This window comes from Macrotis lagotis, chromosome 1, assembly GCF_037893015.1.
Source record: "Macrotis lagotis isolate mMagLag1 chromosome 1, bilby.v1.9.chrom.fasta, whole genome shotgun sequence".
In the NCBI taxonomy this organism is placed as follows: Eukaryota; Metazoa; Chordata; class Mammalia; order Peramelemorphia; family Peramelidae; genus Macrotis; species Macrotis lagotis.
The window spans coordinates 297,904,431-297,927,416 of NC_133658.1; the positions used below are offsets into that span (position 1 = coordinate 297,904,431).

The window sequence follows — 22,986 nt, forward strand, 5'->3', positions numbered from 1 at the left end:
CAGGGAATTGCTGAACAAATTGTGGTATGTGATTGAGATGAAATACTAGTTTGTCTTAAGAAATGATGGACAGGATCTTCTCAGTAAAAAATTTACATTAGCAGATGCAAAGGAAATGTACTATATATAAAGTAACAACAATGTTGTAGGATGATCAACTGTGAATGACTTGCCTTTTCTCAGCCATACTGTGACCCAAGAGAACTCTGAAGGATTCATGATAAAGAATACTATCCATCCCAAAAACAGCACTGATGGTTTCTGAATCCAGATTGAAGCATACATTTTTAAAATTTATTTTTCTTGAGGTTTCTCTTTTTTTTGGAGGGAAAGTTATGTTTACTTTTACAACATGACTAATATGGCAATGTTTTTCATGGTTTCACATTTTTAATCTATATCAAATAACTTGCTTCCCAATGAAGGGGAGTGAGGTGGGAGGAAGGGAGAGAATTCAGAACTCAGGGTGTTAAGTGAATGTTAAAACTTGTTTTAACATGTAACTGGGGGGGGAAGGTTTTTTTCCTAGGTACAGAAAAAATCTTTTAAAGTTGTTTTTTAAGCTTTCCAAAAATCTTAACAGCTTACAGAACTTACTAAAGCATTTTCTAGTTATTTTCCTAGATAAGCTTCTTTTGTAGGAGCAAGACATTTCTTAAGAATCAGATAAAAGAGTCATCTTTTAAGAAACTGCAAGGGCAGCTAGGTGGTGCAGTGGATAGAGTACTGGCTTTGGAGTCAGGAATACCTGAGTTCAAATATGACCTCAGCCACTTAATAATTACCTAGCCAGGTGGCCTTGGGCAAGCCACTTAACCCCATTGTCTTGCAAAAAAAAACAAAACAAAAAAATGAAACTGCACAAGGAATAAGAGTGGTAAAGGGGAATCTCGAGCACAAGAATAGAGTTTAAGAGAATTTAAGAACTTTAAACCCAGGGTAAAGTAGCATAAGAACAAATTTTCCCCTTTCCAGGTGGCAATTACCAAGGAATCAACCTGGAACCACTCATCATTCAGTAAACTTTATTCTCCCATTCTCTTGCTGAAAAAGGCATAATGAAAGCAGCAAGAAGGCACTTTCCTTATAAGGAGAGGAAGCTGGATTAATCACCCAAAACCCAGGGAGGGAGACATTAAACAAAGACAGACAATCTAATTGTACTAAAAAAATAATCTCATGCCAGTCTAGGTTTTAGATCTTGCTAATCACATATTTACCTGCAGAAGGCCCCCCCAAACAGGTCATTTTTTAGGGTCTACTAGATAGTGTTGAGGCCAGCCAAAAAGAGTTTAAGTGGTTGTGAAGTCCAAGTCAGAGACTAATGGTGTTTGGGATCTCAAATCCAATTTCTTAAGTTTCTGCTGTTGATTATTATTTAGTGATACATTAAATAGCCATTTTTCCTGATTCTCAAGATTATATTGTTGCTAGGCAAAAAAGAATTGAGTTCTTTTACAGTTTTGCAAAGATTGTCAAATTCTTGAGAAGACATTCCAAAGTGGATTCTTTGGGGAGAGGGAATCTGGCATACGACAGAAGTGACTCCTGACTGCATATTCTTTCTTCATAGTACAGACAGGAGGAGGAGAGATGAAAAAGCCACTCAGCTGAGATGAGTCCCTCTCAGTGTGAAAACAATCGGAGTTGGCTTCTTTAGAAACTAAAAGGACAACTCTGGTGGTCTTGCTCTGCTTTCCCCATCTAGACAGGGAGAGGAAAAATGAAAAGACCACTCAGCTGAAAAAGATTCCTTTCAGTAGGAAAACAGTTACAATTGGCCTGCCTAGACTCCAAAAAGACATCACAGCCTTGAAGTTTCCTAGGCTTCTGAGGGAAAATGATGCCAGTTTTCTAGGTCACCTGAGGCAAATTGAGGGCTTTGGCAGCTTACCTTGGCTGACAGTCCAGTCTTCAGACAATTGTAGGTTTTTGGCACAAAAATGTTGAGGGTCTAAGGCAGCGAAGTGCATGGAAATACAGACTGACTTTCAGTTAAGAAAACTTTCCAGGCAAAACACTGGGAAACTGAGGGCTAGGCTCTAGCATTGAGGGACTGGGAATAGGTTCTTATATAATGTGAGATAAACAAAAATATTTTCAACAGGTAACCAGAATATGGTTTCAACTTTGATTACCAAAGTGAACCTCAGGCAAGATGAAAACAAGTTTTTTAAAAGGAAAAGTAAAACTTGTAAAAATGTTTTTCAAAACTGAAGTTCTGGGAGTTCTGCAAACTCAGAGGAAAGATAGTTGGAGTCTCATCACACTGAGAAGCATAAGATTTGGGTTTCATTGCTGACTCATGGTAAATACTGGCTATGGCAGCAGAGCCCTTTGGGGCAGCTAGGTGGCGTAGTGGATAAAGCACCGGCCCTGGAGTCGGGAGTACCTGGTTTCAAATCCAGTCTCAGACACTTAATAATTGACTAGCTGTGTGGCCTTGGGCAAGCCACTTAACCCCATTTGCCTTGCAAAAACCTAAGAAAAAAAAAATACTGGTTATGAGACTGTGGGTAAACCATTTCAGGATCTTTGGTTTTGTTAACTGTGAAATAGGGGATGATAAGTACTGATATTGTCTGCCCTACAAGGCTGTTGTGAAGAAAGTACTTTGCAAACAGCAGAGAAGTATTAAAATGTGAACTGTAATAAATATTATTTCTTCTCTTCCAAGGTATTTGAACTAGGCCCAGGGTCAGTCCAATGACAAAAGTTGGAAAATCTGCCCCAAATTCCCTCCTCTTCCCTTACATGAAAACTCTCACACACCCACTTACAGATCCCATCCTTTACCTAGTACTAACAATGTCTCCAATACTGAATATCTTGTTGTAATTCCTTCCCTTGCTGGGCCATGAAGGGAACTGATCTCTGCCTGCCCTGGGAACAGATAGAGCCAAGCACTGTCAGGGTAAGAATGTATCGTACTCAATCAAAAATTATACTCAAGGGAGTGGCTAGGTGGCGCAGTGGATAGAGCACCGGCCCTGGAGTCAGGAGTACCTGGGTTCAAATCAGGTCTCAGACACTTAATAATTACCTAGCTGTGTGGCCTTGGGCAAGCCACTTAACCCCATTTGCCTTGCAAAAACCTAAAAAAAAAATTGTACTCAATTTGCACAAAAGTTGTACTCATTTGAAAATGAATGGAGATGGTTTTCCCTAGGTTGTAGAGTTGGAGTGAGCCTCTACAATATTCTACCCTTTTCTTCACCTTGCAGGGACTATGTCACCCAGTCTTTCCTGGCTTCCTCCTCTAGTTACTGGGATGGAGCAAGATCATTCTATCTAGAAGAAATGGTTCTAGTTCCCTAGCCTAGGTCTGGAGGTTTTCTTTTTCTTCCTTGAAATCACCTGAGACAAGGGTTAGATTTTCAAAAAAGATTAATGAGAATATGGGCTTGGAGATCTGGTTTTGGAAGTAGCCTTTGAAGCTTCCTCAAGTATCATCTGCTACATAGAATCTTTCCTAAGACCTCTCTTTTAGTTGCTTTTCAGTTGTTGAACTATTCATGACCCCATTTGGTTTGTTTTTGTGTTTTAGTAAAGGCACTGGAATGGTTTGCTATTTTCTTCTCCAGCTTATTTTATAGATGTAGAAACTGAGACCAATAGAGATAAGTGATTTGCTGTGAAGTTCCCTAATTTCTTCCTCTGGATCATGTCATTTCAATATCTTATAAAGAAAAGAAAGTAACAGAAAAAAGTAACAACTGTTTGTGGGTGCAAAGGACTGGGGCACTGCATTCTTTCCCTTCCATCAAGGGACTCCTCTACTCAGGATCCTTGCACTCAGTGATGGGATATATTGGGGGGAGGGTACTACCCTTTTTTGGGAGGTGATAGGCTCCTTTTCTCATACTCGGTGGCTCTTTTCAGTTCTGACCCTGGCATCCCAAGGAAGATGCCTTAGCACTAGGTTTTGGGTTGTTGTCTTGGGTCTCCCCAAGGGAGCATAGAAACATACTCAATTTACGTTATGAATCAGGGACAGGATGGAAGGAAAAGAATAAGCATTTATTCTGGTGCTATGTGCCAGCACAGAGTTCAGTGCTTTACAATATTGTGTCATTGGGGGTGGCTAGGTTGCCCAGTGGATAAAGCACCAGCCCTGGAGTCAGGAGTACCTGGGTTCAAATCCGGTCTCAGACACTTAATAATTGCGTTTTGGGCAAGCCACTTAACTCCATTGCCTTGCAAAAAAAATTCTTAAAAAACCCGAATATTGTGTCATTGATTACTTCTTTCATCCTCCCTGGAGCAAAAAACTCCCCTTGGTACCAGTCAGCTCCAAACAATGATCCCACATCTCCAGACCTCTCTAGTTCACAAGGATTCTCCCAAGGCTGAATAGATCCACTTCTAGACTATTATTTGGCTACCTAAAGTGAGTGAAGAAATGAAAAAGAAGCAACAGTGCGGGGTCCAAAGTCCAGGCTCAGACTCACCCAAGTCCATATTTGTGTTTTTGTTGTCACATGCATGTAATTAGTCTACCCTTCTCTTCTTTCCTTCCTCCTTTGTTCCTTCTTTTCTTTCCACCTTCTTTCCTTCATTCTTTTCTTCCCTCCTTGCTTCCTTCCTTCCTTCCTTCCTTTTATTCTTCTTTCCTTGATCCCCAACAGAACTGGGCCTCCTGACACCTGAAAGTTCTTCATGGGTGGCTATCCAGATATTCATCTTCCTGACCCTTAGCCCTGGCCCCAGAAATAAATGGAGTTGGCAGTGCACTAGGTCCAAACTCCTTCCAGCAACTCCCAATCCCCACTCTGAGTTGAATACTAACCCCAGGCTTGCTGGTCTCTCCACTTTTCAGCAAACCATGCTTAATTTCTTTTTCTCATTTTTTTTGGCAGGTAGGTGGCGCCAAGAAAATATGTATTTGTTAGGATGGGTAAGATAGCCTTGAGAGGTGAGTATGCCTAGGAAAGAAGCCCCAAATGATCCTAGAAGGGCTATAGAAGGTGCTGGGTGGGGGAAGGCACTCTTTCTATAGAGAGACGCTCACAGGCCTGTTCTTAACAACTTGCTATGATTCAGAGCATTTCTCTGGGGTCTCCTGAAAATGGAAAAGTAGAGAAGAGTAATTACTATACCCAAATCATTTCACCACCTCACAGGCAAGGGTTCTCTCTGAGTTTGGAAGTCTTTGAACTGTGGCAAGATGGAGTTTGAAAGTTTTCAGTAGCTCTAAATATTGTTAAAGCCTGGAATCCCGAGTCATTTAGGGGAAAGGGAGAAAATGATGTATTAGGGTCAGGATTCTGGGATGAAGAATTCAGATTCCTCATCTGATTAGGGTTAATTCTGAGGGCAAGGACCAAAGGCCAAGAGTAACAGGTCAGGGCTAGTGGTAAAGTTCCAGAGATAGGACTCAGGGGTCAAGTTCAGTGGCTAGCACTATTAGAAAATGCATTACTTTCTCTTTTTCTCACCATCATGGCCATTTTTGCTGCGACTCCTATCACTGAATCATGGATAGATGAAAAAGAATTACCAGGTAAGAGGCCAGATTGGGTACGAAGTTGGGAGGTGGGATATTAAAGGAGAAAGGAATCACAGGAGTTTTCCATTGTGACCTTTGTGAGGTGGTTTTTAGTGTATTCATATGTTTGTGCAAATATGGGCTCTCAGAAAGGCATATACATACATGAGCTTGTCTGAGTGAATATATGTTTTGTGACTTTGCTTATATGACATCACTTTGAATGAGCTTGTTTAGGGCATGTTAGGAATCATGGGATAGGGGAAGTCAGGGGGCTACCAGGCTTGAGAGGGGCTCTTTCCCAGGAATCAGAAGGCAGGTCCATCCCTTCAAACCCAAGAATTCCATCCTGATTCACAATATTTTTGTGGGACCTCTTGGAAGCCTGGAGCCACTGGTACTGGGAATTCAACTAAGCTCCATCCCAGAAATGGAGTGAGAACAGAAGTGGCAGCCACCATGGAGGAACAAATTGGCTGCCAGAAGTAGGATCTCAGCATCAGACAGATTCAGTAGGAGAGTTCCCAAGAACAGGCTAAGTGTCAGTGGTTGGTCCCACAATGAAAATCACTCTTCCAAGTTTCTTTATTGACAACTTGAAACCATTGCTACCATTGCCGATGCTGCCCTGATGCCCAATAAGATTTGTCATAGGTGAGTACTGAAGATTAGGTTAGGGAGACAATGTGGGAAGCAACTTAGCTTGTCAATATTCCTTCCCTCTAAACTAGTTGTTATTACAGAGAAAAAGTAAAATCATATTTCAGGACATAAAATTATGGGTTAACCCAATGATGAAGAGTATCATTTTTTTTTTGGTAAGGCAAATGGGGTTAAATGGCTTGCCCAAGGCCACATAGCTAGGCAATTGAGGCTGGATTTGAACTCAGATACGCCAATGCTTGATTCTCTGTGCCACCTAGCCTCCCCTAAGAGTGTCATTTTATCTGAAAGCAGAATATCTGGATTCAATTTCTATATTGGTCACTTATTATTCATGAGATCACTTATTTAATCTCTCTGTACTTCAGTTTTCTTTTCTGTAAAATGAGAGGGATGGACTAGCAATTTGGGGGTATCCCGGTTAGAATTCAAATTCCTTGAGGGCAGGAACTGTTTACTATTTCATTTTTAAAACTTACCTCCTAGCATAGTCTCCGGTATGTAACTGGTTGCTTAATTGACTGATTGATTAAATAACTTCTAAGATCTCTTCTGTTGCAAAATTTGTGATCCTATGATCATAGTATATGTAAGACTGAAGGGACTTAGAACAGAGAGCACAAAATGCAGAGGGCACCTTTGATGCCATCTAGTCAAAACAAAGATATAATATTACAAATAGAAAAATAATAATGAACTATAGTAATAATTTATCTAGTGCTTTATATTGTTTACATCATCTCTTGGAGAACAAGAATTGTGTCTTTGTATCTCCACTGCCTAGCACATTGCTCAGTACTTAATAAATGCCTACTGATTTGTTATCTCATTCCAATGTCATAACAACGTTATGCAGGTAAGTGCAACAGGTATTTTTATCCCTAATTGATTGGACAGGAGGCTGAAGCTGAGAGGTTAAGTGACTTATCCAATTGGTCTCTGGAGAGGAATTCAAATTCTCGTCTTCCTAACTTCAAGTCCAACACTCTGTCCACAATTACATGCTTCCACAAATGCTCTGGAATGTCGGAGATGGAAGACACATTAACAATCCATTAGTCCAGTTTCTTCATTTTGAAGATAGGGAAACCGAAGCCTAGAGAGAATTCTGGTTACAAGGAACACCTTCAGTTACTCTGATAAGTGTCTGTGATCAAGGTTAGGAAGGATTGAGGCTCCCAATCCCTTGCTTTGGGAACCACCTTTTTTTCCCGGTTTTTGCAAGGCAAATGGGGTTAAGTCACACAGCTAGGTAATTATTAAGTGTCTGAGACTGGATTTGAATGCAGTTACTCCTGACTCGGTGCTCTACTCATTTTGCCACCTAGCCACCCATTTTGGGAACGTCTTGTTGCTATATTTGAGGGTCTGCTCTACCTGCAGCTGTTGAGGGAAACCAAGTGACTTCTCAGTGGGCTGGCTTCATTGAAACTTAATATGTCTTGATAAGTGAAGCCTACTGCAGTAGAAAGAATAGAAATTTAAAGTCAGAAGACCAGGGTTCACATCCTGACTTTGACACCTAACTTGTGCTATTTATTGTCTCTCTGGGCTTCTGTTTCCCCATTTATAAAAAACTAGGAGCCTTGCATGCATTATATCAATGAGTGAGATAATAGCTGAGTAAATGGAAAGCACTCCATAAACCTTAGAGCCCTAGAGGAATGAGGGTTATGATGATGCAGATATGGGGGGGGGGGGTATCGTTGGAACCCAGGAAGAAAAGACTTTCTGTTGGATTCCAAGGACCCTACCCCAATATTCTGCCTCCTGACATTGTGTGGCCTTGTCACAGGTCTTTGTACCCTGCCCATGGTCGTTGGAAAGTGCAGGGCTACTTTACCTCGATACTACTTCGACACAAAAGAAAATCAGTGCAAAATGTTCCTTTATGGGGGCTGTGGAGGCAACAAAAACAACTTCCTAGATATGCAACAATGTGCATATACCTGTCAGCCACATAAGTAAGTCTTGGGGATTCCTCATTCAACTCTCTCTAACTCTAAAGACAGGGAGGTACAGACCCTGTTGGGATTGGGGTAAATAGAGGCCTCAGACCCTAGGTCCAAGAACCAGAAGTCCATATCAAGGAGAAAAGCAGAGAAGTGTATGCTCTTACTGAGCTTCCAGTATCCAATTAAATGCAAGAGAAAAGTTTCTAGCTAGAGACAAAGCATCTGCTGGATACTAGTATTGACTTTTAACTTAATTGTGTGTCTTTAGGCAAGTTTCTTCTCTCTGGGCCTCATTTCTTTTATCTGTAAAGTGAAAGAATTTAAATAAAAAGTCTCTGGGGACTCTGAGATTCTATTTTTTGTGCAGTGATATATGGAGTTCCCTTGGGGTAAAGAGAAGAGTTGTGGCCAGAGTTGGAGAGAGGAAAGAGAACGTAAAAGATTGTTATCAAAACTTCTGTTTGTTTTCCAGATGAGCAACCAACTATATTGGCCCTAAACCAGGCTCCCTGTGTTCCTGGTCCAGTGACTTAATTGCCTGTTTTGCTCTTTTTCAATAAAATCTACCTACTGGAAAGTTCCTGAGATGATGAGTGGAAGTAGGCTCCAAGGCACTAACCAAGATCAATGAAGTTTCTTCTATTCAGAGTCTCTCCCATTTTTACCTATACTTAACTTCTCTGTTGTGGGGTTACTGACTTTACTTCTCAAGCTTCTGGCATTCAACTGGTTCAATATCTCTTAACAAGTGTAACCCTGATTCACCAATCCTTTCTTTAACCTTTTCAATCAAAATAAATTGTAACTTTCACAAATTTTAAGGTGTGCAAAGCATTTCTTTCATAACAATCACAGAGCACTGTGGTGAAGAGAACATTGCATTTAGAGTAAGAAAACCAGGACTTCCATGAAGATTATGCTGTTTACTCCTCAGTTGACATTAGGCAAGAGACTTCACCTCACCACCCAAAGAGGACTAGATAAATGATAGCAGTCCCCAAAGCTCATATCATCCTGGGCTACATTAAGGCAGCCTGGAGTCCCTAATGAAGGAAATGATAATCCTGCAGTCTTCTGCCCTGGGCAGGTCATTTATAGGGTGTGACTTTCAGTTCTGGATCACACAATTTGGTAAGAATATTGACAAATGGGAGTCTAGAGGGAAGTACATAGAATGGAGAAAGTATTAGCAACCATCCCATACATAACTGATTGAAGGAATATGGCCATGAGAAGAGAAATCTCAAGGAGGAGCAAAATGTCTCTTTTCAAATATCTTGAGGGTCATCATGGGCAACAGGAATAGACTTGCATTGCTTGACCCTGTTTATTGCCCCTGGGAGCATTGGATCCAAGGTGCAGAGAGGCAGACTTAGGTTCAATGACACAAAAACAACTTTCTGGAACAAGGATTGTTTGCAGCACCTCACCTGCCTCTCCAATCTGAATCCTCAGAAAGATATCTCAAAGCACTCTGTGAGTTAGCATCTACTCAAAATCATAGTTCAGAAATGCTGCTTTTACTAGGTAAAAACCAAAGGTATTTAATCAAGTAGTATATGTAATTACCAACAACCTCCCCTTCCCCAAACTCAACCCTAGAGAGCAGGCATTGACCAGAGCTCTCAGATGGAGGGGTCCAAGTGAAGGGACAACAAATAGTCCAAGAACAGAAAGGAAGCTCCATACAGATAGGACATAAGCAGCATGCTTGGCCAGGGAACTCATAATGCTAATGCTGCTAAATTACTGAGTCTGTGAGTTTTACTCTCTGTTCTCTTCTAGGCATTTTTTTTCACTCTTCTCTTTTTTTGCATCTCTACTGGTCATCGATATTCAGTTATGTATTGCTTTCTGCTATCATCTGCTGTGGTATGGTGACCAATAAGTCTCTCACATGCTAAAGAGGCCTAAGTTCTTAAATGTGTTATCTGGAGCCAAGAGCATCTTTAAATAGCTGATATCTGTCAAGCAACATATAAAACCAACAGAAACTTTAGGTTAGAAAATCTACTCTTTTTTCCCATTTTTAAAATTTTTTTCAATTATGTAAAGATAGTTTTTAACAGTTATGTTTGGAAATATTCTCCCCTCCCTAATATAGCAAGTAATCTGATACAGGCTACACATGCATAAGTATATTACATAAGTATATTTCCATATTAGTCATGCTGTGAAAGAAAAATTAGAAAAAAAAAACTATGAGAAAGAAAAACAAAACTTTTAAAAAGTGAAAGTAGACTCCATAATTCTTTCTCTGATGTGGGTGACATTTCCAAGCACTTTGATCACTGTATTACTTAGAAAAAATAAGTCTATCAAAGCTGGTCATCACACAATGTCACCGTTACTATGTGCAATATTCTCCTGGTTCTGCTCATTTCACTCAGCTTCAGTTCATGTAAACCTTTCCAGGTTTTTCTGAAATCCATTTGCTCATTGTTTCTTATAAAACAATAATATTCCATTACATTTATATTCCACATGTTGAGCCATGCCCCAACTGATGAACATCCCCTCAATTTGCATTTCTTTGTCAGCACAAAAAGAGCTGCTATGAAAATTTTTATATGTTTGGATCTTTTCCCCTTTATTAATGATCTCTTTGGAATACAGACCTAATAGTGGTATTTCTGGGTTAAAGGGCATGCACAATTTTATAGCCCTTTGGTTATGATTCCAGATTATTCTTCAGGATAGTTGGATCAGTTCTTAACTTCACTTGTGGAGTAACTCAACTATGAATTAGTGTCACAGGTTTTCCCCCATCCCTATCAATATTGATCATTTTCCTTTTCTGTCATATTACTAATGTTATATGTATAGGTGGTACCTCAGAGTTGTTTTAATTTCCATTTCTCTAAGAGTCATTTATAACACTTTTTCATATGACTATAGATAGTTTTAATTTCTTCATCTGAAAACTGATTGATATCATTGGATCATCTATTAGTTGGTGAATGATTTGTATTCTTATGAATTTGACTTAGTTCCCTAGGTAGTTTAGAAATGAGACCTTCAGGGGCGGCTAGGTGGCACAGTGGATAAAGCACTGGCCTTGGAGTCAGGAGTAGCTGAGTTCAAATCTGGCCTCAGACACAATAATTACCTAGCTGTATGACCTTGGACAAGCCACTTGACCCCATTGCTTTGCAAAAAAACCTAAAAAAAAAAAGAAATGAGACCTTCATTAGAAATATGGTTTTTGAAATTGTTTTTCTTCTAAACTAGATTACATTGTTTTTATTAGATCAAAAACTTTTGAATTCAATATAATCAAAATGATCTATTTTGTACTTCGTAATGTTCTCTGGGGGCAGCCAGGTGGTTCAGTGGATAGAGCCCCGGCTCTGGAGTCAGGAGTACCTGAGTTCAAATCCAGACTCAGACACTTAATAATTACCTAGCTGTGTGGCCTTGGGCAAGTCACTTGACCCCATTGCCTTGCAAAAACTAAAAAAAAATGATAACATAATGTTTTCTGTCTCTTGGTTGGTCATAAATTCTCTCCATAGTTGTGACAGGTGAATGATTCCTTATTCTGCTAATTGACTAATAGCATCACCCTTTAAGTCTAAATCATGTGCCCATTTCAACTTCATTCTGGTATAGGATGTGATGTGTTGGTCTATGCTTAGTTACTGTCATACTATTTTCTTCCTTTTTTGGTTTTTGCTAGGCAATGGGGTCAAGTGACTTGCCGAAGGTCACACAGCTTGGTAATTATTAAGTGTCTGAGGCCGGATTTGAAGTCAGGTACTCCTGACTCCAGGACCAGTGCTCTATTCACTTTGCCACCTAGCCACCCTCTGTCATACTATTTTCAAATGTTTTTCAGCACTTTTTTGCCAAATGGTGAGTTCCTATCCCAGAAGATTAAGCTTTGGCATTTACCAAACAGTAGATTAGTTATTTAATGCAGGGTCTTTGAACCTAACCTATTCCACTGAAACACTAGTACTGTTTCTTACTAATACTAAATAGTTTTGATAAATGCTATTTTATAATATAGTAGCTGTTCTGATATGGCTAGGCCTCTTTCCCTTTCATTTTTCATCAGTTTCCTTGATATTTTTGATCTTTTGTTTTTCCAAATAAATTTTATTAATTTTTTATAGCTCTATAAAATAACTTTTGGCAGTTTGATTAGTGTGGTACAAAATAAGTAGATTGATTTAGGCAAAATTGTCATTTTTATTATATTAACTCACTTTGCCTATGAGAAATTGATATTTTTCCGGTTGTTTAGGTCTGACTCTATTTGTGTGAAAAATATCTTGTATTTTATTCATATAGTTCCTGAGTTTGTCTTGGCAGGTAGACCCTCATATATTTTATTTTGTCTACAGTTATTTTCATTTTTACTATGAATGATTTGTTTTTTTTCTTTCTTCTTTAAGTTAATCAAATTTTCATCTTTTTTTGGTATTTTCATAAAACCAACTCAGTGTTATTTATTAGTTCCATAGTTTTCTTACTTTCAATTTTATTAAGCTCACCTTAGATTTTCAGGATTTCTAATTTGATAATTAATTGGGAATTTTTAATTTTTTCTAATTCATTTAGTTGTCTTTCAAATTCATTGATCTCATCTTTATCTATTTTATTCTTGTAAGTATTAGTGAGACATAAAATTTCCCTTCAGAACTTTTTTTGGCAGCATCCCATTAGTTTTGGTATGTATTTTCCAAGTATATCAACAAACATATTGTCTACAAAAAAGATAGTTTAATTTTCTCATTTCTCAGTTCTGTTATTGCTATTGCTCTTCTCTTATTACTATTGCTAAGATTTCCAATATAATGTGGATTTATAATGGTAATAAAATCATTTTTACATAATTTGGAGAAATGTTAAATGTTCATAACTAGGCAAGTTATTTCCCATATTCTTCACCTCAGTTTTCCTGTCTATAAAATGATGTAATTAGGCTCAATGATCTAGAATATTCATTCTAGCTCTATATATCATGGTCCTATGAAATGTTTGTTGAATGAAAAAGTGAATGGATGTTAACATAGGCAGTTTTATTTTCATATATATACTTCACTTTAAATTTTAAACCTTTTTGATTAGATTTATAAGACACTAGGCACATATATTCAAATTTGTCTTTTCTAGATATACTCTCTCCCTGGCCTCTTTCCTAAATTTCAACTATGACCTAAGAATGTCAATCTTATTCTCAGATGCCAATTACTTACAGTTACTCACTTTCCAAGTGTGATTTTTTTTTATCTGTATCCCTTCCTTTCGAAATCCACCAGTGAAGAAAACATCTATATTTTCTGAAAGCCTTCAATTTCTTGCATAATATTTGACAATTATTTCTAGATTCTTTTAGCAAGATAATTTGTGCCCATGAGAATTTACAGTGTGATATTGGTATCTTAGATCAACACCTGCTTCTCACCACCACCAGCTGGATCACCACCATCTGCTGCTGACTACAAACCAAGTCAGATACAAAAATTGATGCAAGGAATTTGTTCACAGTTGTACTTCTCAAGCAACACATGTCTCATCTGAAAAATGGTCCATACCAGTCAGTTATTATTTCCATGGTCCTGCTTGTTTACAGATATTGGGTAGAGTGGGGCTGGGAAGACTCTCTTTCTGAGTTCAGGAAATTGCACCTATTCTCCCTCTCTCCCTTCCTAGTTGAAAAGGCCCTAAGATTTCATCCAATTAGAAATCAGGTGACTTCATGTTGTATTGTTTCCTTTTAATTAATTAACCTCCTTTTAAGTAATTGATCTCATTTGATTGTTTTTAATGCATAAATGTCTCCTTTTGGAGTTCAGCCCTCAGCTGGTTAAAAAAATCGTGCTATATGAATGTGATAGTAGTTCCCAGAAAAAAGTGAATATGAAGAATTCAGATCAGTATGGAAAGAATTATATGAAGTGATGAAGAATGAATCCAAATCAGAAAATGAATCCGAATCAGAAAATGAATCTACAATGCCCATAATAGCACAAGTATAAACAAAAAGAACATAAACAAATAATGTTGCATAACAAAAATGACCAAGTCTGACCCTGGAGAAGAGATGAGGAAAAATTTCTCTCAGAGGTGGGACACTAAGAATATGGAGCAGTATATATGCTTTTGGATTGGAATGATATGCTGGTTAATTTTGTTGCGCTATTGTTTCCCTCTCTTTTTTTATTCTTTGTTAAAAGGAAAAGTCTACTGGGAAGGGAAAAGGAATATATTTGGAAAGGAAGGGTATGAAAAAAAGAGACATCAATAATTTTTTTTAAGGGGAAGCAGTATGATATAGAAGAAAGGCTACTGAGCTTTGAGTCATGAAGACCAGAATTCAAATACCATCACACACTAGTGGACAAGTTATTAAATTATTAAACTCTCTGAGCTTCAAGCAACTCCCTAGGTTTTATCCAAGTCATAGTCTGGTTAGGTTCTGAATTAGGGAAGGGAATTTCTGCACTAACACTTCTCCACAAATTATGCCAAGTATAAAATTAGGTTTTAATTTCTACTTGTAATGGAATTTTCTATGAGGTTTCAGAATTTCATTTGAAACATTAACTTTGACCTGATTAAAATTTGTGTTAATAAGTTCTTTTATTAGAAAGGAAGATCTCTACAAGTAATCAGGACTGAAGAGAACCTCTGGAACAACATCCAAAATCATAGAACTGTATCAGATGATTCCAGAAGAAATGGGCCTGAATTTTTCTTTCCTGTTTTGAGCTTCTTTTCTTATAGTCCATATAATCAAAGGGGACTGCCCCCTTTCCATCTGGAAAGGGTTGCCTCAGAGGAATCCTCAAACAAAGTGAATAGTCACTTGATGAGTGGTTTGGGGATGGGATGAGAGGAGTATTCTGGGGGAGATTCCTTTTCAAATATGGAATGGTTTAGTTAGTACCTGGAATCATTTCTGTCTCTTGTTTTGGAAGATTTTTTGTCAGTGATCTCTGCTCCTTATTGACCCCTTGAAGAAGAATTAAAGCTTTCCTTCTCCTACCTTAAGCAACTACTAGCTGCTCCTATTCAGCTAGATCTTGGAAAGGTAGAATCACAAGATCACAGAAAGGAAGAACTGAAAAAAGCCCTTAGATAAAATTCTGTCATTTTGCAAGTGATGAGATTAAGTCCCAGAAAGGGAGGGGACTTCCCAACCCCAGTCTCCTGATCCCAAGGCCAGTGTTCTTTCTGCTGTATCATGGTCACAATCTAGATGAGAGTCTGGGTGGAATCTCCAGCAGGAATCAGTGCAGGGTTTGTGCCAAGCACTTTGAGTAGTTTTGTGGCTGAGTGCTCAGGTGCTTACTGTCCTGCCTAGGTCACTACACTGATGGCAACAGAGTAGTATAATGCATTGCCCCAGGGAAGATGGAGCAAGGTATAGGGGTGGAGGGGAAGCTGGGACTGAGCTCCTCCTAGGAGCCATCCTGGGGTTATGCCCCACCCTTAAATATAACCACAACTAGAACCACAACCCTGTATTGATTTGGCCCCCCAGGAGCAACATGAAGCCCACCAGGCTTGTCTTCTTCCTAAGGCTCATTATCTTCTCCATGCTAGTGCTCCCAGTGCTGGGAGGCCTCCGTAGAGGTATTTGCTGGGATGGGATTCCTTGGAAGAGTGTCTATAGAGGAAGGGGGCCGGGACAGATGCTTGTGTGTGTTGGGCGGGAAAGGTTCAAGGCGGGAGAGGTCCTTTCTTAGGAGGTAGGAACTCAGCCCAGCCTCAGAGCTCATCACTCCACCTACCTCAGCCCATTCAAAGTTGAGGAAAATTATGTGGCTTTTGTGTTGGAAGGAGGAAGAATTTCATGGAAAAACCTTAGACATCCACCTCAAACTTTTCATTTTATTTCTTCCCAGTTATTAATTTTTATTTTTGCTTTTTTTAATCAAAATAATTTCCAAACTTATTCCCTTCCCCTCTGCAATTTAATTTCCCTCTTAACAAATAAAAATTCAAACCACTCAGCCAACAAAGAAATTACATCGTACTCATAGTGCATCATTCCCTAGCTACATTCCCCCACCTCTCTAATGAGAGGAAGAAGGTATGTTTCTTCTCAGAATAATGAATGATCATTGCAATTATGAGTTTAGGAATGTTTTAGTATTGTTTTGTATATATTATTGCAATCACAGTATGAATCATTCTGTTAGTTTTTTCTCTTCTTTCTACTTGAGAGACTTTTCTTTTTTGTATTTGAATTGAAATATATTCACCACAGTAAGATTAGGTTAAATGCTATGAACAGTGAGGTGACTTTCCAAGTCTTTCATTTTAAAAATAAAAAACTAATATATAATTAGAATATTAATAAGACTAGAATTTTAGGGATCTTTTTGTAAGGCAATGGGGTTAAGTGGCTTGCCCAAGGCCACACAGCTAGGTAATTATTAAGTGTCTGAGGTCAGATTTGAACTCAGGTAGTCCTGACTCCAGGGCTGGTGCTCTATCCACTGCGCCACCTAGCTGCCCTGACTTTAGAATTTTATAACAAGAAAAAGAATGAGTTCAATCACCTAAATTTTTTAAATGGAAGGACTGATAGCTAGAGAGATTAAGCGTCTTGTTGTAGATCACACAAGAACTAAGTAGCAAAGTCAGGATGTAAATTCAGAGCATCTAACGTTAAATTCGGTGTTCTTTCCAGAAAATTTGCAATCAATCATTCTCCTACTTCCACCTTCTGCTAATGAGGTTCTTCCTAGGCAGGAGGATCCAGGAACCTTGGCTGAGTCAGGAACCCTCAGTGTTTGGACAGAACCTAGTAGCCAAGCATTACAGGGGGTATGTAGAAGATTCGGAAGTAGGCACAGAGTACATTCCACAAACAGTAGGCCATCAGGAGAGGAGTCAGAGTTGTGGTCGGGGATGACTTTGAGATGACAGTGTGGTAGTGTATAAAGAACTACATTTAAATTAACAAGCAATTCCTAAGTGGCTTTGTGGTTGTTCAGTTGTTTCAGTCACATCTGAGTCTTCATGATCCCATTTGGAGTTTTCTTGGCAGAAGATACTGAAATAGTTTGTCATTCCCTTTTTCGGGTCATTTTTGCAGATGAAGAATCTGAGACAAAGAGGGTTGTCATTTCCTCAGGGTTTCACAGCTAATAAGTGTCTGAGTTGGATTTGAACTCAGGTTTTCTTAACTTCAAGTCTGACATGTGCCACCTAAGGGCCTATTAAGTGTTTACTTTATTCAAAACCATGCTAGATGCTATAGCAGATAAGTGGTGCGGTGGATGGTGCAGGAAGATATATCTCTATGAGCTCAAATCTGGTCTCAGATACTTACTAGCTGTGTGATCCTAGGTACTTAACCCTCTTTTCCCCAGTTTCTCATGTATCAAATGACTTGGAGAAGGAAATGTCAAACCATTCTAGTATCTTTGCCAGGTAAATCTCAAATGGGGTCATGAAGAGTCACACACAACTGAACAACAATTAAACAACAAAGATGAAAGCAAAATAATCCCTACTCTCAGTCTACTGGCCTCAGAGGAGGAAGCTCATCTTTACTACCCATAAAATGTATCCCTTGACATTTTAGTTTTGCTTCTTCCTTCCTAGGTTGGCTTGAATAGATCACCTCCTCTCTCTGGGTCTCAGTTTCTTCCAATGATATAATGATCTTGTACAACAATTTGGCTTTCTTCCCTCTTCCTCATACCATGAATCACTGACACTCAGGTGATATGGGAAGAAAGGGTGAAGCTGACCTGGAGCAACAAAGTAACTTCTAACATTAGATTAAGGATTGTATGTTTGTGTGTGTGTGTGTGTGTGTGTATGTGTGTGTGTGTGTGTTTGTCCACACTTATACACACACACACAACTTATAAGTCACTTTGAGGTATACTATGAAGAATGTCTATTCATGAATTTGATGAGTGAGGAGTGAGCATGGGGTCATAAGATTTCCAGGTATAAGAAAACCTAGTCTTAGTCTTTCATCTTCTTTTCTCTTTCTTTTCTTTTTTTTTAATTTTTGGAAGGTAATGGGGTTAAGTGACCTGCCACATAACCAAGTAGGAATTAAATATCTGAAGTCATATTTGAACTCAGATCCTCCTGACTACAGGGTTGGTATTCTATCCACTGTGCTACCCAATTGCCCCTAAGTCTCTCATTTTTTAAAAAGGGAGCAGAGGTTCTTGTCCTGTCTTTCTATGTGGTACTTATCCTTGTTCTCTCTAGGCAAGCTGTTTTATGACTTGGAGATGGGATATAGTTAGGGTAGACAAATGTTGATTGCTCTGGACCAGAGCTGCTGGTGTCTCCCTGTCATTACAAGGTTGCCAACTTCGGTTCCATTCCTCCAGCTTTAGAAGTCACTTAACCCTCTTTGCCTCAGTTCACTCAATTCCAGGGCTCAGTTCATTCAAGATTCCTTCCTCAGACTTAGGTACATTCCATCCCACTGTCCCTCCTTCTAAAGGATAATATAATGATAAGTTGTGTTCCCTTTACCCTCTGCATGGTATGCCCTTTGATTCTTTCTATCATCATCTCTCTTCCTTTAATATGTAACATGCCAAAGGCTATTGCCAACAAAAGTAAAACTAAACCTGTGGCATAACAACAGAATAATAGCTAATTTTTTCCCAAAGGTCTTCGATGCCTCATTGTGATTGGGGGAGGGGGTCTCTGATCGGTTCTCAAAGGCTATCTTAGGGGTACATGCAATATAAAAGGACACACACAGTTTTCCATGTCTTAACCAACATTAAAAGCCCACTATGCAGGACAATGCAAACAGCTTAACTTGTTTGAGGAATATAACCAAAAAGTCCATTAAAAAGAAAGAGATAGAGGAGGCTAAGTGGTGCAGTGGAAAAGAGCACCAGCCTTGGAGTCAGGACTACCTGAGTTCAAATCTGGCCTCAGACACTTAATAATTACCTAGCTGTGTGGCCTTGGGCAAGTCACTTAACCCCATTTGCCTTACAAAAACCTAAAAACAGAAAAATAAAAAAAGATAAGTATGTGAATGGTTAGTTTTCAAATAGAAATCTGATGATGAACTACATGGACTGACCCAACTAAGGACAGAGAGATTCACCACCAGTGGACTAGCCACCTAAGGAAAAATTCTGGGAGCAATTCTGTTGTTTTCAACAACTCAAGGGAACACTAGAGATGAAACATTTAAATTCTATATCAGTAGTGGGACTTTGTATTGTGGACATAGAGATGGATTTGGAGCCAGTGATCCTTTCTTTAAATTCCACCTCCATTTTCTACTACTTACTTATAAGGTATTTAAGTTTCTCAGGTCTGAGGTTCCTCTTCTAAAACGAGACAATAGACCAGGACAGCTTCCAGCTCTAAATCTAGTATCTGATGACATCACCGACCCTTTAAGTGATAACTCACAGTCCTAAAGAGTTTGATGTTTTGTGACACACTTTTCTCACAAACTGCCTTGGGAATTGGGTGGTAGAAATATTATTCAAGGTCATGTACCTCAAGGAATCACAATGAGGTCTAAAACATGGTTCTTTTGAGCTTAAGTCTGAAAGTTCTTTTTTACCCCAATATGTTCTCCATAGTATCATTGGCATATCTCAATTCTCCCAACTGGGCTGAGGAGAAGCCTCTCAAAAGAACAGGTCTAATGGATGTACTGGAAAGTCCCTGAACCTGCAGATCTGGACTCAGGACCCCTATTCAATTCTTAATTCAACTTAACACAACTAGTGTGACCTTGGATGGTAAACTTCCCTTCCTTCTTTATGATCCAGTCTGCCTGGAGAGAATAAATACCATGTAAGTAGACAGGTCAAGTTCTTCTGTTGTTGTCCTATTGTTTTCCAGTAATGTCTCTCTTTTTTATCCTATTTGGGATTTTCTTGGCAAAGATACAAGAATTGTTTGCCATTTCCTTCTCCAACTCCTTTTAAAGATTAGGAAACTGAGGCACAAAGGGTTAAGTGACTTACCCAAGGTCACAAAAATAGTACATGTCTGAAGTCAGATTTCAATTCAGAAAGGCAAGTCTTCTTGATTCTTGATTTATGGCCCAGAGCTGTAATCATTGTGCCTATTAACTACTTTCGTGTTTCTCTGCTCCCTTTACTTCTAAATCTTATGGTCCCATGCTTACCTCTTCACTCATTAAATTCATGATACCTTTCATTTTATATCCCACAATGACTTACTGAGCCTCAGTTTCCTCATCCATAATAATTCTTGCACCCCATACCTCTCAGGATAGTGAAGATCACCTGAGGTAACGACTAAATCATTGTATGTGGTAGGGGAGAAGTAGCCTGGTAGACAGAGAGATACTCTCAGATTCAAGATGATTTTGGTCCAACTCTGCCAGTGAAGTTCTAGGTAATTCATTTAATTCAATACCTATGGCAACTCTTACTTTCTCTCTAAGAACACTCTCTGCAAAACAATTGCTGTTCTACGCTAGTAGATAAAAACAGCCAAAATTAAAAATAAATATAGGAAGAAACACAAGACGTTCCTTAGTTGACCAGAGTCAAAGAAAAACTTGAAATATCTCCTCAAGGTAAAGGCAGGATAAGATTTGAGCCCCCAGGAATAGATAAAAACCAAGATCTGGAAGAGACAGGAGAAGGGGGAGGGTTAGAGTTTTTCTATTAATTCCATGGCATTACTCCTCTTCAATTTACTTCAGTGGAAAGTAGCCTTTTTGACCTGGGATTAAAGGTAGACATTTGCATTCCCTTTCTTCCTCAAAATGTAAGGCATGAACAAAGGGGTGCTTTAGATATAGATTACACCAAGATACCATAGGTTATTAGATCTAGAACTGGAAGGAACCTCAAAGGCAATGAAGTGTAGATCCCTCAAAAGCCCTATGGAATTGTGACTTGCTTAAGGTCATATGAGTAGTTGATGCCAGGGGTGAGCCTAGAACCCAGGCTAGAGCCTAGAAACCAGTTCACTGACTACAGGGCCAGTAACTCCTTTCTCTGTACTAAAGGGGGGAAAAAAGAAGCCTGTGGGCTATCCAATATCATATAGAGAGAACAAAGGATTGGGAAGCATAAGATTTGAGTTCTAGTTCTGACTCAGTCACTTAGCAGTTATGTAACTATGGGTAAATCATTTCTCAGAACTTCAGTTTAATCGTATATATATATATGTAAAATTGGGGAGATAAACTTTGACACTGCCAGTCTTACAGGATTGTGGTGGAGAAAGTACTTTTAAACAGTAAAAAACTATAAAAATCTGAGCTGTGATGATTAGTATTCCTACTCTCTGAAGCTATTTAAGCTAGGCCCAGGGTCAGTTATGGGAAAAGCTGGAAATTTTGCTCCAAATTCCTTGGTCCAGGCACTCCCTCCTCTGCCCTCAGATGCAAATTTTCCCTCACCCACTCATAGATCTATCTCATCCTTCACCTAGTCCCAACATTCAGCTAACACAATGTCTCCAATATTAAATATAATGTAGCAATTCCTTCCCTTGGGCATGAAGGGAACTGATTGTTCCTTTCCTGGGGTCTAATTTAGCCAAGCCCAGCCAGGATAAGAACTGATTGTACTCTATCAAAATGTTTGAAGACAGCAAAGGTCTTCAGAATTATAGAGGTGGAGCATGGCCTCTAAAATATTAACCCTTTTCTTTACCCCAGCAGGGAGTATGTCACCCAAAGTCTTCCCCAGCTTCTTCCTCCAGTGCCAGAATGGGGGATGGAGGATGGAGGAAGATTTTCATACAGATGATACTTATTCCATCTAGGAGATATGAGTTCCCAATTCCCTAGCCTAGTTCTGGAGGCTTTCCTTTTCTTCCTTCAAATCACCTTAGACAAGGTTTTCAGAAAAGGATGCTGAGAGTACTGTGCTTGGAGATCTGGCTTTGGAACAAGTTTCTGAAGTTTCCTCAAGTATCATCTCCTACATGATATGTTTGCTGAGTCCTCTCTTTCAATTGTTTTTCAGGAGTATCTGACTTTTCAGAACCCCATTTGGTTTGGTTTTTGTTTTTTTGAAATTTGGGAGGTTTTTTTTTTTTGGCAGAGATGCCAGAATGGTTTGAAATTTCCTTATCCAGCTTATTTCACAGATGATGAAACTTAGACCAACGGGATTAAGTGACTTGCCTGGGGTCACACAGCTAGTATATATCTATAGTCAAGTTTGAACTCAGGAAAATGAGTTTTTCTGATTCCAAGAATACACTCTCAATCCACTGTGCTACCTAGCCGCCTCATCACTCTCTTCCTCTCTTCAAATGCTAGTGCTAGGATGGGAGTTCGAATCCAACCAAGAGAATGATACTTATATTTAAAATTAAAGAACAAAAATAGCTAGTGGGGAGTTGATGCCCAAGATAAGTAATGCAATAGTAAGACAGCCCCTAACTGTCCTTAATGAGTTCAAATTACCTGACCCAGATGAGCTTCCTATCTAGGTGTTGCAAACACTGGTAGATATGACTATCGAGTCACTGCAATATCTGAAAGATTATGGAAAATGGGCTAGGTCCTGCAGGTTTGAAGAAGGACAAATTTTCTGTTTTTCAAAAAGTGGGAAGAAAATAGTTTGCAAACAATAGGACTATGCCCTGGATTTCAATCGATGGGAAAATTCTGTAATAGATTATTAAAGAGATGATTAGTGAATAACTTGAAAAGGAAATATGAAATATGAATTACCTTCATATCTTCCTCTAGAAAAGATAATCGCAGAATAATCTTATTCCTTTTTATTTTTGTCATGGTTACTAAACTAGTTGATTAAGGAAATGATACAGATATAAATTATATTGATCTTAGCAACTGAAAAAATATAAAATGTCTCATGCAATTATTATAGAAAATATGGGGAGATGGACTAAACAATAATACAATTAGATCAATATGGAGCTGGTTGAATGACTAAACTCAAAGAG

The 22,986-nt window shown here is 38.8% G+C and overlaps 1 protein-coding gene across 1 annotated transcript; it reads left to right on the forward strand.

Annotated features, from left to right (window-relative positions):
• Window positions 1–4,529: 4,529 nt before the first annotated feature.
• LOC141505414 (PI-actitoxin-Aeq3a-like) lies at window positions 4,530–8,912 on the forward strand. The gene is made up of 4 exons (XM_074211237.1): window positions 4,530–4,859; window positions 5,486–5,503; window positions 7,947–8,115; window positions 8,579–8,912. The coding sequence occupies exons 1-4, from the start codon at window positions 4,826–4,828 to the stop codon at window positions 8,580–8,582; spliced, it is 225 nt and encodes a 74-aa protein (XP_074067338.1). The 5' UTR covers window positions 4,530–4,825; the 3' UTR covers window positions 8,583–8,912.
• The last annotated feature ends 14,074 nt before the right edge of the window (window positions 8,913–22,986 follow it).